Source organism: Gasterosteus aculeatus, chromosome Y, assembly GCF_964276395.1.
Source record: "Gasterosteus aculeatus chromosome Y, fGasAcu3.hap1.1, whole genome shotgun sequence".
Classification (NCBI taxonomy): domain Eukaryota; kingdom Metazoa; phylum Chordata; class Actinopteri; order Perciformes; family Gasterosteidae; genus Gasterosteus; species Gasterosteus aculeatus.
In genome coordinates, this window is record NC_135709.1 from 17828165 (window position 1) to 17846122 (window position 17958).

At 42.2% G+C, this 17958-nt stretch overlaps 3 protein-coding genes across 5 annotated transcripts; all 3 read right to left on the reverse strand.

Moving 5' to 3' along the window:
- Positions 1-1771: 1771 nt before the first annotated feature.
- LOC120812759 (endoplasmic reticulum-Golgi intermediate compartment protein 2-like) lies at positions 1772-5689 on the reverse strand. 2 transcript variants are annotated; one of them, XM_040168947.2, is made up of 13 exons: positions 4997-5689; positions 4749-4857; positions 4619-4665; positions 4464-4531; positions 4284-4324; positions 3876-3977; positions 3643-3735; positions 3495-3550; positions 3257-3355; positions 3072-3169; positions 2822-2984; positions 2544-2623; positions 1772-2405 (listed from the first exon to the last, which is right to left on the reverse strand). In XM_040168947.2, the coding sequence occupies exons 1-13, from the start codon at positions 5100-5102 to the stop codon at positions 2340-2342; spliced, it is 1128 nt and encodes a 375-aa protein (XP_040024881.1). In that variant the 5' UTR covers positions 5103-5689; the 3' UTR covers positions 1772-2339. The 2 variants fall into 2 exon arrangements, with proteins under 2 accessions (XP_040024881.1, XP_077953787.1); XM_078097661.1 differs by having other exon boundaries at positions 4782-4857; positions 4997-5522.
- A 356-nt stretch (positions 5690-6045) lies between these two features.
- Positions 6046-7974, reverse strand: LOC120812760 (kxDL motif-containing protein 1-like). Of its 2 annotated transcripts, none has more exons than XM_040168948.2 (5): positions 7670-7974; positions 7436-7558; positions 7137-7289; positions 7006-7052; positions 6046-6921 (listed from the first exon to the last, which is right to left on the reverse strand). In XM_040168948.2, exons 1-5 carry the CDS (start codon positions 7714-7716, stop codon positions 6665-6667), a joined length of 627 nt encoding a protein of 208 aa, XP_040024882.2. In that variant the 5' UTR covers positions 7717-7974; the 3' UTR covers positions 6046-6664. The 2 variants fall into 2 exon arrangements, with proteins under 2 accessions (XP_040024882.2, XP_040024883.2); XM_040168949.2 differs by having other exon boundaries at positions 7822-7966.
- Positions 7975-8731: 757 nt separating this feature from the next.
- Positions 8732-17236, reverse strand: LOC120812442 (SIN3-HDAC complex-associated factor-like). Its single transcript, XM_040168381.2, has 6 exons — positions 17021-17236; positions 14681-14808; positions 12001-12100; positions 11782-11905; positions 11512-11662; positions 8732-10895 (listed from the first exon to the last, which is right to left on the reverse strand). Exons 2-6 carry the CDS (start codon positions 14806-14808, stop codon positions 10547-10549), a joined length of 852 nt encoding a protein of 283 aa, XP_040024315.2. The 5' UTR covers positions 17021-17236; the 3' UTR covers positions 8732-10546.
- Positions 17237-17958: the final 722 nt, after the last annotated feature.

A 17958-nucleotide genomic window follows, 5' to 3' on the forward strand; every position in this document is an offset into this window, starting at 1 on the left:
ATTACTGTCATCATAAACCCAAATGACCAACTTTGCCTTTGTGCTTCCCTCCTCACAGGTTTCTGCGGGTGGTGGTTGCATCTGATGGAGGTTACGTCCGATGATGGTTGTCCCTGCACTGGTCCTGCCTTACCCCTGGCTTAGTAATCCACAATATTAGAATCATTTCTGTCGTAGGAATTGGTTGTACTGTACATATTTAAATTGTTCATGCTCTACACACCTACTGCCTTGCTGTTTTCTCCTCAGGTTTCTCCCGGTTGAAGGTTTTTTACATTTTGGGGGTTTTGGGACAGGATGTTGCATGTTTACAGATTGCAAAGCTGAACAAAATGATTTGAATTGAATAAACACATTGACCAGAGAAATCTGCAATTGAGGGCTGTTCTGTGCACTCTGACTCCCTTTACACAAAGAATCCTCAAGTGAGGATGAGGGAGATGCAGCTGATTTCAGGTATACTATCCCAACTCAAGTGACTCAGACCCACATCTTGTTACAGAATCTAAAAATGAAGTTCAAATGATTCAGAAAAATGGTCTACAAACACAGAATTGTTGTTGTTGAACACAGAAATGTTGTTTCTGCACTTCTAAATCCATAGTTCATTTCCCTGAAATATATATATTTTATTTTTGTATTGTTTTTAATTAGGAAAAGTGTTGTTATATGTATAGTGTTATATTTATAATAAATGCAAATGAACAAAATAATGTGTTTGTCCTTGTTAAGGGCTGTTAACATGACAACTGTGACTAAGTATGTAACTTGTAAGTTTCCAGCGAGCAATTTATCCGTTGAAACAACGTTTAAAAGACGTCTATGGCCCGACGTTGAAAACACGTTGCAAAATGGTTTAAAAGTGAAAGTTGTTTCAACGTCTATTCGTAGACGTTGAAACAACTTTCACTTTTAAACCATTTTGCAACGTCTTTTTAACGTCGGGCCATAGACGTCTTTTAAACGTCTTTTCAACCAAAAAATGCTCACTGGGTGTGCTCACTGGGATGGGTTGAATACAACAGTGGTCAATGTGATCACGAGAACATGCTATTAGGCTGTGGAAATGTGTTAACTGTGTGTACAGATGTCCAAGTTTGGAAAAGGTGAAATGTCATCCAGCCCTGTGTCTCTGTCGGGCCGCCCCCCTGCCTGCTGTGACTGAGTTTGTATACAAGAACTAAAAAAAGGCTTTATTGGAGCTTGCGCAGGATGGCACGTTCATAGATCCCCATTGAGATCAAGTATAACTGTGTAGTGTTAATTGAGTATTATTCACCTTGTACAGCTGTATTCCTACAAATATGGTTTACTGTATCATTGATACTGTAGTTTGAACAACTATTTTTATGAAATGCGACAGTAATGATATATTACATTTTGCTAAAAAACAAAAAACTTGTTTACTGAAAGATATTCTGAAATACTGTCAAATAAACTCTTGACATGGTGTAAAATATTCATTTGTACAGATTGTTTACACAAAACAACGGTGAGACTCAGATAAACTATCGATCAACTAATTGGTAGCCATTTTGATGGAGAATTAATGATGATAGTTGATAAAAAGGTAAATATCCTCAGGTTGCAGCTTCTTATGTGAGATTTAGCTGCTTTTCCATTTCAAATAATTGCTTTTAGTACAATATTTTTGGTGATGGTTTGACAAGAAACATTCACTAAAAAATGTTCTAAAAAAAACTTTAATCCATAAACAAAAATAAGACCATAAAGAATGTTAAATATAAAAAATGGATCAAAAAGATCAAGCTTTGAAGTGGAATTTTATTGAACAAATCAGCGTCTCATTTTTACAAACAAGCGCATTTGAAAAATGTAAAACCCGTCACACAATTCCCCACAGCGGCCTCACGCAGCCACGCAGGCTTTTCTTCCTTTGATCTGATCAGGCCGGTTTATTTTGCTCAGAATTGAGCAAAGCAATTTGGGGACTTTTCTGAGGTCAACAACCAAATGATAGAATCGGAAATTGCCAGTTAGCATAAGCCAGCTAACTCGTCAGTCAGTGGACCACACAGCCCTGAGAGTAGGCCTTATCCGAGGACGCTCCAACACCAGACACCATCTACTTAGTGAAGTCAGATCGACAAACATGATGTAAATAAATAAATAAAAAATATTGATTAGAACCCTTCGGAGATGGATGAACGGCCACATCTGAAACTCGTGCCCGGCCAATACAAATAAAAAAAAATTACAAGAGAAACAGGGACGTATTCCATATTAAAACAACTTGTAAACATGTTCCCGGAATCCCTTTGCTGTCTAAATGGTTAGGCAGATGCGGTGCGCTGACAGCGGATTGGAAGGGGATCTCATTATTGAGCGGCATTCTCTGTAGGAATCAAGGTTTTGCTGGTGTCGTCTTCATTTAGAGGAGCCGTCTGCGAAAGAGAAACAAACAAATGTGTAATTATCACAAGAGAAGCAAAAAAAAAAAAACTGCAATTTTCCAAACAGCCTTGAGTTACATTTAAATTTAAAAGAGGTAGTGATCACACGGTTAAAGCTGACTGTCTTACCTTAACATGTCTGTAGATTCCCATTTGAAAACGGCAGCAAAAAACATCAATCAAGAATCCTACCATCCCATGGAGCATCCCTGCAAGGGAGAAAAGACATTTTAAATTTTTAAATGGTTGAATATTTTTAAAAACTGTCCTTGTGTTCAATGGCATCCCCCTGCAGAACAAAGATTAATTAATAAATGTTCTTGGTGATGTTTTGCTTACAATTCCCACTGCCCACCAACTTCAGTGTTATACCAATAATATATACATTAAAAGTGAAATGTATCTACCAGTTGTAGAGAAAATGCCTCCAATGATGCCACAGAGCCTGACAAGGAACTGCCAGAGAGGCATGTGCTGCTCGGTAACTTTGACCATCAGTGAGCTGATATCGTATTTCATGAAGATTCCTGAGACTCCATGGCTGCCCGCAGCATGGTTTATCACTCGCTCCTGCAGAGAATATTGAAGAACACAAAAATATTCATCATAATACCCTGAATGCTACAGAAATGTACAAAAGGTGTCCAAAGTGCAAACCTGCTCAGTGACGGAGTACTGGTTCGTTTCTGCAGAGACCTTGTATGTGTTCAGTTTGGTCGGCACAATGGTGATGAAGTACTGAAACATGTGGTTAGCTGGAGGTAACAAACAAAAAACAATATGTCAGCCCGGCATGAAGGCGTGCGTTAAGATAGAAATGGATTGTCTTGAAACGGGCGTACACTCAGCAGAGACTTTCTCTGTGCCGTCCAGAGGGTTGATGAGCCCAGGAATCACTTCTCCAAAAGACAGGTGGTCAATCCGGTGAGAGAAATTATAAGCTGTGACACGACACCGAATCAAAGCAATTATGACGTTTTTCACGTCCAAAGCAACCAGACTTTTCATGTACAATTATCACTGCTGTGTTTGTAGGAGATTTGAAAAGCAGACAGTTTGACAAAATGATGATGAACTCACTGTCATGGCTGACAAGTGCAGCTAGATGGGCATGGCCTCTAGGATGCGGGATGGACCTGGGGAAGGTTGAAAGGGTCAGGGGTCACTCACTCTCTGTAAAACATGTCATCTCTAAATAAAAATAAAAAATCGCCATGTAGATACGTACTTGCCAACGGTAACGTGGAAATTTCCCGCCACCTTGTTGACATACATGTGGCCGTGTATTCTGCAGGCACGAAGGCTAGAGGGGCCGTCCTCCCTGTGGGGTAAAGCAGCAACACAACATCCATCACTACATACGGGAGGTTCAAACTATTCGGCGTTTATCTTCTTAAAAATCATATGTTCAACCGCCTATCAGTTCCAAAGAGAAACAAGCTTATCAAAAGGAACCCGCACCTTTGATGCTGAGCGGGAGGAGGTCCTTTCATCGCAGTCTTGAAGAGTAAATCCTGGAGAGCGTGCTCCACTCGCAGACGCTCCTGGATGTGCAGGAGCGTTCTAACAGAGAGGGACAGAACAAGTAAGGAAACAAAAACTTACTTGGAATACTCGAAATGAAATAAAAGAATTAAAAAGGAGGAATTGCCATTGTAATTTCAAGAAATAAAAGTTATGTTTAGATACTGTATTAAGACCTGGGACTGTTATGTTTGAGCAGAAAATGACAAATGAGATATACATGTAATGTAAATATCATAGCTCAATAATGCTGCATTAAAATGACTTTGTATTATTTTAGAAAGGATTGTATAAATAGATGTTAGGGCACGTAACCGTAATGCAAGTTAAAAACTTGGATCTTACATGTGCCATAATCTTTGCTCTGGAGAGAGCTCAAAGTTGACCTAAAAGTGGGACAAAACACAATGCTGAAACTCTACCGTTACAAAGAAAAAAAATGATTTAATGCATTGAGCTCATTCTATATTTACAATACAGCAAATGAAAGTACATTATAACCGTGAACACAAGGAAGGAACTCACTGGTTCATATTTCAGGCCATCAGAAGCCACCATGGTCTCAGCCAGATCCAGGACATCTGCTCCGATATCTGCGTTCAAATTATAAGAACACCCATGAGGCCTTTCTAAACTGCACAGACACAAACACACACCTGGCACCTTTGATTTGCACTTACATTGGCACCTCATGGCTACTGTGATGTCGACGTTTATTCTCAGTTTACTGGAAGAGAAGAGCAGACGTGGTTAGTTCAACATCCTGCGCCGTGGCCTGAAGGCACGAAAAGCACCGCGTCATCTCTTTACCTGCTGAAGTCTTTGTCCACCTCATACTCGTACCTCATCCACGTGTTTCTGTACACAAAGAACTCCAGGAAGGCGAGGACGGCCATGAGAGTAAACGCGATCAGGGACACTGAGGGGGGAGAGAGGGAGAGAACGAACAAGAGTCACCGTCACGTTTGACGTGAATCCGTCGCTCGGCAGCATCGCTTGAGCGAGTTGTGTGTGTGTGTGTGTTGCTGATGTGACCCTGGTCTCTATGGTTACGGTACCTGTCCCACCGCTGGCTGTGGACTCCACGTAGCTCTCGGGAACTTTGGGGAAAGCGTCCAACTCCTTCACCAGAGTCAGAGCCCTTTTCTTGGTCAGCCTCCTCATGGTGGCAGCGGCGGGGACGGAGCGCCAGGTGACGTCACCTCATAAAGTGGACGTTTCCTCGCAGCTGGTCGCCGTTAGTCGGCTTTTTTTCTTTAAGCAAATGTGTAACGTTCCGCTCGTCTACGCGGAGTTCTGGTCCGTGCTGACGTTGAACATGACAGCTGCTAGCAACCGACCTAGCAGCTGACGTTGACTTGTTCAGCTAAATGGTCAGCCGGCTAAACGTCACTACCGGCGGTTGGCGTGAGTGACGTCGTCGTTATTGTACCGTCGGCGACTAAAGTGCTTATTTTGCAACGTGAAATCTCAACGACTCACCAGACGCGACGCGGGCTAACGTTACCTTACCCGGAGAGGTGTGTTCTCAGTAGCCAAGGTAGCTGGCTTATGCTAACTGCGCCCTTTGACCCCGTTGAGTGGAATAAAAAAGTGCGCCCATCCTGACTCAGCGCCCCCTGGCGCTCGTCGTCGGTTCGGTTTCAGGCTACAAAAGCACATTAGTACATACTTTTCCAAACAATGAATGAAGAGGTTGGTGTTCGCTTATTTGCCACTTTCCACTTGCCACTTTTTGATGGAAACACGACGGGATCCCAGACGGGACAAAGTACGCACTTGTCTCAGGTCATGGCCCCAAAACTCCCCGTGATGTCAGTGAGGCATCATGTTTTTAAAAATATATAAAACTCAGTTTATATTTTGAAATGGGAGCCCACATAACTAATGTCAATTTAATTTACTACTTAATAAAAGAACCTAAATAATTGTATCCTGTGCATCAAATGTAACTGCATGGCTTTTTAAGTTCCACTTTTTTAAGTACATTTTTGTAGACATTGTTCAAAAACTTGAAATTTGCATAAACACTATATAAAGTCTCACGTTGTATGAATAGATTATTATAATATGCCAGATATTTTGGAAAGTAGAGTCAATGCCAATATTCTTATTACATTTTTATTATGGAGTTTTAACTTTGATCACTATACTGTGTCTCTGCTTATCAAGGAGATCTTTCAAATACTCCTCCCAAAACAGCAATTTACAAATACCAGTAGTAGTACTCTTTATGCTGGGACTTCCCTTTCATACCATAACGGCATTTTTAATTGACAGCGAGGATCTGTTCCTGCATTCACACAAAATGGTTTTCCAGCGCCTGTATCAAGGAGACTCTACCCTGCGCTATATCCCTGAGAATATCTTGGCAAGGATCAGTAAAACACAGGACAGACACATTTTCCAGTTTCAACTGGCGGCCAAAGATGACGTTGCAACAGTACAATACTTTTGTAACAGTAGTAAGTATTCTCAGACCCTACTAGCATTTCATGTTGAGAACAACTTTGATATCACATGAATAATCAGGAGACATCATGATCTTCTTGCTCCGGCCAGGTGAGTATCTCTTGACAGATGTATGCTCATAATCACCCGATGAGCGAGGGCTTCTGTTCAGTATTACTCTCAGAACTTAAGATATACGTCTATAGTGAGATTCTATACAACTTCAAGTATTATGTGCATTATTTTAGTGCTGTTCAGACATGGGACAAATCACTCTATTCTGCAGGGACGGAGTCCGGACCTTTGTCCAAAAGCATGGCTGTCTCTAGGACATCGGAGGTGGGCGTGTCAGGCGGCTCTTGAGAAAGATCTTCAGAGCATCTGCTCACAGTGGGTGAGACAACATCTGGACTTGTGTCACAGGACTCGGTGCTCTGCTCCGAGGTGGCTGTTGTGATTGTTGTTGCAGCACTGAGGGGAACCGGGTCAAACTCATCGTTGTCGTCTTCCAGGGGGGGGCACTCATGGATATCTGGCAGAAAAACAAAGATAGGTTCGACAAAAATGGTTGGGAGGAAGTTGTAAAATGATGAATGGAAAGACAATGCTAACTCACTGCTAAACGCTCCTGGGTACTGCTTAGCAATCTTCCCTTTTAGGTTCCTGCAGAAGAAGAGGAGGCCAATTATCAGAGGTTGAACGTGAGTTTGTTTGTTGGCACTGAAGGACTGGCGGGTGCCGACTCACCTGATCCTCCTGAAGACGCTGTCTAGATCTTTCTTCATCTCCACCAGGGTGCGAGTGTGCAGTAGGAAGCGTTCGTTCATCTGTTGCAGTCGCACATTAGACAGGCCGTTGAAGTTGATCAACATTTCATTCGTTTTCTCAAAGCGGTCAAGCCTGCATTTCAAATAAAAAAAATAAAAAAGATCATTCAGGTGCCCATTTGCAAACAGATCAGCAGCATCACTGTCATATGCACATCCGTTTACATTAAGTAGCAGGACCTCCACATGAAGCTAAACCAGTCCCACCATTGTACCCACATGTGCCTCTGAGCCTGGATGATGGCGTTAACGTCCTCGGAGTTGACCATGCTCAGCATCCTGTTACAGAACACGCCGGATGCTGTGGGCTCCACCATGATGACGATCACCACGGGAAAAAAGCTGCGGAATAAAGCGTTATTTAGAAATGCGAGTGGTGTGATTTACTGTTTTTCAACCACGCAGTCATTTTAAACTGGACGCTTATCAGCTTCTATCAGCAGTCAAACACACCTGTTAACGTGCGGGGTTTTTTGTGATAGTAAAATCAACAAGTTCATCAACGGTTCAGCGGTCCTCTGTTAGCGGGACGCGCCATTGATTTGCACCGTTAGCCGTCGGCGAGCTAAACAAAAGAGCGAAGCTGCGGCATTCACATCAGCTACCTCCACTTCCACTAGAGCTTCATGCGTCGACCTCTGGGAGATTGAACAGCAGGTTTAAACGGCAATGTTCAGCGTAAAGGGGCATCTGACAGCTGGCTGTGTAAAAAAACAAAACAAAACACTTCGTGTTTCTTTACTTCCGGTCATGGGACCAGGGTTTCCGGTTCATTTTCCTACTTACATTTATTTATTTAAAACTGCGCAAATCAAAAACGTAGATTTTTAACAAATCTAGTCTGAGTATATCACTACATCGTTTTTCCGATGTAGAATTACGTAATAATAACAGTGGAAGTATGTGAAGTTTCAAACCCATACACAAATGAATAGGCCTATCAGAAAATATATGTTTCTTTAAAAGTATATTTTTCTTGCTATAAAGAAATGGTTATATACCCAATGTCGGTTATCTGCACTGGTAATGCGGACTGGTATTTTCTGTAATTTATCGGTCCATTGATAAATTTTTAAAAAATGTTGAATAATCTGGCATCTTTTTTTATTTTTATTAATTGGGTAACAAAAGTTATTCTTTTTGTATATACTGTCACATGCATAAAATGAAAGATGGCTATACCGAAGGTTTTTGAACCACCCATATTTCCTGGTGTTTCAATCTCAAGCAAAGTGATTATCGTGTAATTGCACTACGGTAAAGTACGTAATGTTAGGTGCATGCGTAAAAAAATCTCCCCTTTTAATCTAGCATATTTTAGTCATAAAACGAAACCCGATTGTGCAAAATGTCTTGAAAACTAAAATGTTGTAAATTCAGTTTTACCCTTCCCTCATTTGACATTATCATAGTGACCCTCATGTGATACACTGACGTCGTGGTAGGCTGAATTTGAATCATCCTGCTGAGATCATTTTGAACCACTTTACGGTATATCAATAAATAAAGTCCATATTTCCAGAAAACTCCAAAATTTACTTTTATTAACGGATAGGTAAAAAAAGTACATAATTTATAAAAAATACAAAACTGCTTTGTCTAACTGGTAAGCTAAGTAAATGCATAGCAACAATACATGCAAATCTAGAGTTCAGTATCCTACAAAACATTTTAAGCTAACAGCTAAAAGGAGATAAAGTACAGTTTGGTTGCATTCTATCATACGTTTCAATCTACGTGATGCAGATCCAAAGGAAGGATACAGAATAAGTTAGGTTGCACGCAACTGATGAGTAAATAAATACATGACAGCATTTCACAAATATTGACAACCGGCAATTCAATGCAATATTAAACAAAGCCTGCGTGAGATCACATTCAATTTAAGTACAAAACTATTCTAAGTATAATGAAAGGATAAAATAATTCATAGTAGTACACTTGTAAGCGGGGATGCAGTAATACAAATAAATATGAAATAAATAATGAAATCCATAAAAGAGCCACATGGCTCACCCAGCCCCTTATTTACATAAGTCACCCTTTGCTCCTGACTACAACCAAACATATATGAAAATTCATATTAGTGTTCTGTTTAGAATACCAAAAAACATACATATAAATGACCTCGGACAAGAACAAGTGTCAATGGAAAACCTGCATTGATTAGACAATGGGTGAATTTCAATGTGCTTTGGCTTTCGTTTGATAAATAAAGTAATATTAGGCTGTATATCACAACACATTTGTGGTATATAAGAGGCAATGGCATAGCATTTCAACTTGTATAAAGTATTTTACCTGTACTGACCCAAGAATGACAGGAATCACTGATATTGATATTGCTAAATCACTATAGACCAATTGTGTTTTTTGCTGTTGTATTGTGTGGGATTGATTTTGTTTTGTTTTTCTTACATATAAAAATAAAGTCAAAACTTGAGCAAAATGGATTACAAAAAAATTAAAAAGTAAGATTTACAGTTATTATAAGGCCATGCAATTTTAGTAGACTCATGCATCAGATCATTCGGTCTTTTGAATGAGTGGGCTTGCCATTCATGCCAAAATGCACTGCGTGTTGCTAAGGCCACATTAAATACACTGTCCCTTGTGTTCCTTAATACCGATCCATAATTAACACGAGCACTGTCTCCAATACATTATTTAGGCTGGTGTATTTGCTATTGAAGCTGTGAATAGGCCTTGTTTAAATGGGACCCACTCACATATTTACTCACACAGACAGTCTAAAAACACAAACTCTTTGATAGGATTGCATGTCAATGTGAGAAGGGACAAACACAGGGACTACGGTACATATCATTGCTCGGTCATTCATTCCAAAACATTTCACCATTTCAAAACGAGAGATATCTACTCACAACAAAGCAAAAGTAATGTCATTGTATGTTAGCGATCCTAACATTTATGCTTCTAAAGCAGCGACATGAGGATGTGTTGTATGCTGTATGTGCTTTTAAAGTAACAATTCTTTCTGTGTGTAAGTGGATCTATTGCGTTTTGGAATAAAACCATTTAAACTAAATAACTAGAGCTCCAGCATTTCACCTAAAGGATATCAAAAACACCAAGGATTATGGTTTGAAAATGAAATACAAAATAAGAGACAAAGTGGAAAAACAACAGTTCATAAATTACCATTTAAACCAAATAAACAAACCTCCATCTTATTATGGAGAAGAACAAAAGAGTTTCTGCTCCTCTACGACAGAAGGCAATCCGAGGTTACTACTTTCTGTGCTTCAAAAAAAAAAAAAAAACAGCACCCCAAGATTTCTTCAGAGAAACGCAGGCCTTGTTTTGACTTTACCATCCACCCTCCATCACTGCCCCGCTCCTGGGTGGAGCTGTTGTCACGGTAACAAATAGATGCGCCGGACCAACATTTTCCTCACACCTTGGTGTCTCCTTCACTTCCTCGTCCGCCTGGGATTTCTGCCCGCTGACATCCACGCCCAGCTGACCCTCCTCTATCTCCACCTCTTCCTCCTCTTCTTCCTCCTCCTCCTCCTCTTCTCCTTCCTCCTCCTCCTCTTCCTCTGGTTGGTGCTGCTGCCGTTGTTGTTTGTTGCGGCAGCACGGTTTGAACAGATGGGGATCGATGAGTACCTCACCAAAGCGCCCCTTGTAGATTATTCCACAGCACACCTTTTGCCTGGACAAAAAAAAGAAGTTAGATCTATTCAAGCAATGAGGAAACAATTACTTATTGGGCCTGTTTCTGGGATTTACTTGCTTTGGGTCCCTTATAGCATAAAATAGTGTAACTTTGACAAGTATCTAAAGTAAGTTTTAAATTCTGTCTAGTGCACACTTGGTATACAGGAACATGGGTCAATGAAGTCATGGAAAAAAGGAGGTTAACTCCTGCACACCCAGGACGGTTAAAAAGGCAACGTGTTCGTCGCAGAACTTTGTCATGCATTAAAAGTGATGCAATGTAGAAACAGGCAAAAAAACTGAAAGTGCTAAATTAAATAAAGGAGCAGCCCGTACAACCTTTAATGTGATTAAACATAGATCATATATGTGGCAGGATCCTGTTTTTACTTTGCATTAATAACCCAGTGGGTATTATTGCCAATTCAAGTGGTAGTGAAAAATGCAAAATGCAAGAACCGGTGGATCGACTGTCGGTGGAGAGATTTTAAGACGCCGAACGCCTTTACAGTTTGAGCGTCTAAAAATTCATAGTGTCAATGAAATGCTCAAATAAGTCGTTTCAATTCCTAATTTATAAGTCAGTGCTAGTGCTACACTGTCTGGCTCACCTCTTCCAGTAGGTGAGGTCCAGAAATGAGAAAACAGGAGAGCGACTGGACCCTGGGGTGAGCTCATTGTCTGAGCAGTCATCTGACAGGTTGCTGTAGCTGGGAGACTGAGCTGAAGACGTACTGGAAGTGGTGCTGTGGGCATCTGAATCTGATGGGGATTACAAAAAGTGAACCACATAGGGGTGAATATGTGACAGTTGTTGTTGCATGACAAAAACAGGCCAAGTGATTATATATTTTACTGCATGCCACAAACGCAGAACGCACTGTTCCTCTTAAGCTCTTTCTGCAGCCTGCTGATCTGGCTCGGCCGCGCTTTCTTGGAGATGGACTTTTTTTTCTTGGGCCTGGAAGTTATCTTTAAGCTGGGACCTCCTCGGGCATCGACAACCTGTGTGGAAGAAAGTAGAATAGTCTGCATAATTCAGGTATTTTATGATAAACAAGCAATATATCAACCACACCGCGACTGCAATCCAAACTCACGTGGTTCCAGTTCTTCTTGGTTCCCACAGGTAGCTTCTTCCATCTTTTCACCAGGAGCACACAGGCGTTACAGATTTCTCTAGATCGAGTTTCACTCAGTCTGCAAGACAATTTATGTTGAACAAGGAGGAATCGTTCAAAGCGGTAAGGAATGTATACCCTACACCAGGGGCGTCGTTAGGCCCCCCTAAAATGTTCTTCAGCCCCCCCAAATCATTTGGCATTATTGGCTTAAAAAAATAAAATAAATAATAATTAAACTATTGTTTCCCACACGGACAAATTATTTATAACTCTCACATGCTACATATGTGCGTGCGTTCTGGTTTGTATGTTTACTCCCCCTTTAAATTATAATCCAATAGCCTTTCATCATACTTTACGATACAAACCCCGGACACTAGTGCCGTCTCTCGTCAACGACAGCCAGTATTATAGCCAAGGAGTTCAAAGTAAATGATGCACGGAGTGAAATTGTAAGTACAAGAAGTTACAGAACGTGTCTATCTGTAGTTGTTAACCAGTGTTACCTGCTTTAGGTTTACTTGATATGAGGCAAATGAAAGCGAATATTGTAGTGGGCTATGTTAAAACTAAGCTAGCTTGCTACTTTGTTAGAAACTGTCCCCAGTTAGTTAGTTAAGAGTGTGAACTAGCGAATTCGAAATACAAGAAATAACTAGCGACATCTCTCTATTCTTTGCATTGATATATCTCTCTAGTATTTCAAAACAATATTATCAGTCCCTATAGAATGTTGTTATTTATAATCAGTTAATGCTAGTGAAAACTAAATGTCATAGTGTCCCTTATAACGCTATTATAACGCTATTGTGCCGGTATATCATCCAATTCATTGACCAGATGGATATAAGAACATTCTTTAGGAGAGGTGGTAGCTCCGCCCCGTCAGATGACAGAGAGAATCAGGATTGACAGGGCTGAAGGAGCCGGTGTGACGGAGGTTAGTGATCTACAGGTCTAGAAGGAATTGAGTGGAGTTTTTTTTATTTTCTTCTACTGTGGTAGAAATGTATAGGCATTTGTTGTCGGGCCTAGGCTACTCCAAGGCATAGCCTAAACTGGATTATTTTTAATTTTTTTTTTATGCCAAGTCATAATATTGGTTTCTGGATTTCGATCAGTTAATGTTTCAATGTTTGAACTTATCTTAAAGGCTCATGCAGAAGGAGAGGCTGAGGCAGAAAGGGGAAGCTGTTCAAGTCAGAGAGAGGAAGAGACCAAGCAGCTGCAGCAACTAATGATTTAGGTGAAAAAGACACAGGGCCCAGACAGGTTAAGCTGAAGAGTTACCCACAGGACAGCTTTGGTGCTCAGAACAGGTCATTTCACCACAGCTGGTTTGGGAAGCACAGTTGGTTGGAATATTCAGTCAACCATAATGCAGCTTTCTGGTTCCCATGTAGAATGTTTGGCAAAAACATCAAACATGATGCTTTGGTCAGTAGTGGTTGCAAGAACTGGAAGAAAGCATTGTTTATCTTTGGCAAGCACGAGATGGCACAGACACATAGGGACAGTGTTGTTGCATGGCAAAGCTACCAGGCAACTAGCCGATAGGGAAAACGTTGCACTGATGATAGCATCTGCACATGCAAGTGAGATAGTAGAAAGAAGGAAGTATCTTAGGCAAATTGTTGCAGTCACCTCCATGTTAGGGCGACAGGGACTCCCTTTTCGTGGCAGTGATGAAGGCCAAGACAGCACAAACAGAGGCAACTTTCTTGCCTGCATGGAACTTTTGAAGGAGTTTGATCCTTTCCTTCAAAAATATAACCCTCCCTCAAATGCTACCTATATCTCACCAACATCTCAGAATGAGATGATTGAGTGTTGTGCTCAAGAAGTAAACAGTGTCATTGTATCTGAGATGACAAAGTCCAAAATGTATGCCATTATGGCAGATGAGGCAAGGGATGCACGGTCAGAGCAGCTGGCTGTTTGTGTTGGGTACGTGTCAGAGACGCTTTTCTAGTGTAGATGCAGGCCTGCTAAAAGGCATCCAGGCATGCAGCCCTAAATCTCAGAACTTCTTAAGTGAATCACATTTGGATGAGCTTACCAAGCACTACAGCATTAATCTGAAAAAAGAGGAGGTTCTGGTGGCATTCTTTGATGCTTCCACCCACTAAATAATCATTTTCCTGTGATTCCATACCACCCCTGTCCCAATTGTCTGAAATCTCATGTGCATTGGATTTAAAAAATAATAATAATTTTAATGTATTTTTGTGTATTTTTTTTATCTGCCTCTAATGCTTTCCTGGATCTAGTCCTATAGTGTTTTTCTCTGTACATTGCAATCCTTTCAAATAAAAGCAGAGAAAATTATTTCTCTCTTTATTTGAGAAAAGTTCATATTTGTGTTGTCAAATTTCACTATGACCCAAACATTCTGTCTCTTGTGTTATCATATACTGAATGCAAGCAAAACTACAGAGCAAAATCACACTCTTTCTGATTAAACCAATCTATGAACTGTCTGAAACAATGGATATCCGCAGCCCCAAATGGGCCTTAAAAAAAAAAATAGCCGCACGCAAACATGCCACTCCCCTTGGGGCTAAGCCCCCCTTTCTTTGAACCCTAGAAACGCCCCTGCCCTACACACAAAGGAGGAGATTTCTCCAAACCTCACGTGTTCAGCGGTGTCTCTTACCCAAAACAGCTTCTGAAGTCTTTCTCGTACCGCTTACTGTCCGTGAAGCGAGAGCTTGAGGACTTAGCGCGGCAGATGCAGCAGCCGTCCAGACTCCTGTACATTTTTGGCTTATGAAAGCCGAACATCTGCGTAGAAAAAATAATTCAAAAATCAACATCTCAGGCCCTCATTGGTGTGCATGGAGTTGACTGCAGTAACGCTGTGCAGCCATACAGCTCCGGTCTAGAGGTAATATTTAATTTCAGCTTAACCGCAATGTGAATTAATAAACGATTAATTGTGACGATCAAAAAGCACACAAACATTTTAAACAAAAAAAAAAGCAATTTTTGTTGGAGAATGTGCGCTTTGACCCACATGGGGGAGAAGTAGGTCAATAGTCAGACAGCGTGTCAGACAGATCATGTCACCATGCTGCGCTCACAGGATGCAGAAGATGCAAGCACAAGCACGCATAGAACGCTACTCCGTTATTTTGTATATTAATATGTTTATTGCGCGTGAACTGGCAAAAGTAATGCAGATATAAATGTGTCCCGGGGAAAGCACGCGTAATACAATAAACACCAATTTTGCAGAATAATTATGTTTTACATGTAAGCTCCAAAGCACGTGTAGCCCTGAACTGCGGAAAAACTGCGAGCCGCGCCCCCCCCCGACTGTTTTTTTAAATTTATTTATTCATTTCCATCAGTCCTCGGGGTTCCTCTGAATAGTGCAGTGCCTCAGAGAGCAGACAGAAAGCAGGAACAACTACAGACCCCTCACTCCGCCGGTAATATCAGAGCGCCCCGGGCAACGGGAAGAAAAAACGGTCTCTTGATGATCACCACATGCCAGTCAGGGGCCGTAGGGGATATAACGAGGAAGGAATTTATAAGTACAAAACCATTTCCCCGAAATGCACAATACTATAAAATGCTAATTACTCACAGATGTATAAATAAAATGTAGATAAAATATATTTGAACCGATTTGATCAGCATCAATTTAAATCATTGAAAATCTTTTTTTAATTATATATTTTTTACATTTACTAAACTGAAACATGTATCAGCGCGGTGCCTTTACTCTGGTGTACATCACAACATATTCCCCTTCGAGTGCTTCATCTGTAACTCGCATGCGATCTCTGCAGCAGAATACAGTACGTGACGCAACGCAACATGGCAACACGCTTCAAAGGCGGAGGCAGTGTGCAGAAGGGGGTGTGATGCGATTTTCCGCAAAAGCTGTACTAGGTCGAGTAAACCGGAAAAATACCCTTCAAACCCGTTGCCACTCGCGCGAGGAACACCTGCACGTATTACATTATTAGAATGATCCGAGATATCCTCATGATTTTATCGAAGGAAAAAAAAAAGTGCAAGTCGCCAATTCCACCGCCCACTCCGGCGAGGAAGCATGGCACGCCGCACGACCTGCGCCATGCGCACCCATTTTATGATGCTCACGAAACGCGACTTTAACTCCCGGCTAAAACTTCATATCGCGTGGAAAACAATGGGGGGGGGGGGGACCTTTAGAAAGCCAAACGCGTTGTTTTTTTAAACGATAAAGTAAACCCGCGCTGTCCGCCAACCGTGAAATTTTATCTTTACTCTTTGTTATTCCACAGCCTCGTCACCGCATCAGTCCACCCTCAACTACGTGCGCACCAAGTTCAAAGCGGGGTCGGCTGTGCGGGAGGGACGGCGTCTCCCGTCCCGCGACGACCTCGCTCGCTCGGGGTTCCACGAGGCGTGCGTCGCTTGTTTTGCGGCTCGCTCGCGGGCTGTTTCCGTTGACAGCGGCGGCCGCGTGCCGGAGACGCATGTCCGCGGTCCGGGTGGGCGTGAGACAGAGACAGAGAGAGAGACATGCAACTCGGCTTGTTTAGCGAGCGTGGACACGGGGAGCGGGTCTGCACGCGCACTTGGGCTACAACGCGTCTTTTAGTGCGCCTTTTTACGAGAACGCATGCCGACTTTGGTCAAATTTCGGGAGCAATAGCGGAGGGGGGGGGGGGGGGGGGGTTCCTCCCGCGAGCCAACAACAATAACAACAGCCGTCCATTGCGAATCGCGTGAAGCGCGTCCACGCACTATTTAAAACACGTCTCTGCGTTCCCCCTGGCCTCCTCGCGCTTTGCCCGGTAACTTTGCCTGCTCATAAAAAGGTGAGCTGCACATCAAGTTGAGCCAACTAGTCGGTTCTGCAGCAGGCCCCACACACGCATTTCCTCTGACACAACTCGGAGCGTGTTTTAAATGACGCATCTGAACAGAGAATTTACGACGTTAAATCCCTTAAAGCCCCACAGGTCCCAAACAAACATAAAGTGGCTACATTCGTTACCTTGTTGCGAGCTGCGTGAGGCCGATTCAATGTAATATTCCCAAAAGGCGCGTCCTTGCGATGTGACTGTTTTGAAAATCGACCCGCATACCCGTAACCCGCTCCCTTGTTGATGTCTGCGCTTGTGGACGGGACTAGATGGTTGTGGACAAAGTGCGCATGCGTTGCATCCACACCTCCATTTCAGAGCGGAGCAAGAAGGCCGTTCTCTTTTTCTTCAATCGCCGTATTTGCATAAACGACGCGTGACGTCGGCGTGCGTCTGCGTCCAGCCGGCCTTATAAGGATGGGAACATTGCGCGGGAACAGGGGGCTCGGCCCCGGTTGCTATGGAGCATTGGAGAGTGTCAGCGGAGGGGGCGTGGCCTGTCGTTTTACTACAGATGGCAGATGGCGCGTCTGGAGGCCTCACGGTGTGTTTTTTGGGGGGTCTCGGCGTCCAGCGGGAAAATGCGCTTTGGTGATTTAAATTGCGTGACAGCGGACCTCCAGATTAGTGGTTAGTAAAAGGTGGGTGAACCGTGGCCTCTATTTAGTGATCAGTTCAGGGTGAACATCCACTTGAATTCCTTTTTTAGCAGTTGCAGTGCAGTTATCCGCAGTGGCATAACCACTACATTGGTTTATTAGATTTTTTAGTGTGTATGCTGACTGTGATACAATTTTGGAAAAATCTTAATTCAAATAAAAAGATGTTGCGGATGTGAATTATATATCCATGGTCAAAATAAACAGTAATAGCACTCTGCAATGAATACTCTATAAATAATTACTCAAGTTTTGTTTTCGGGCGTTATTGAATTTGAAAGACTGCACAAATGCTCGTCCCTTGAGGCTTTTTTGGTGTTATGGCTATGACACTGCCGACGCTTTCATTAAACCAATCAAAGGAGTGTCCGTTGCCCGAGGACACGGGCAAACACATGTGGCCTACAGTA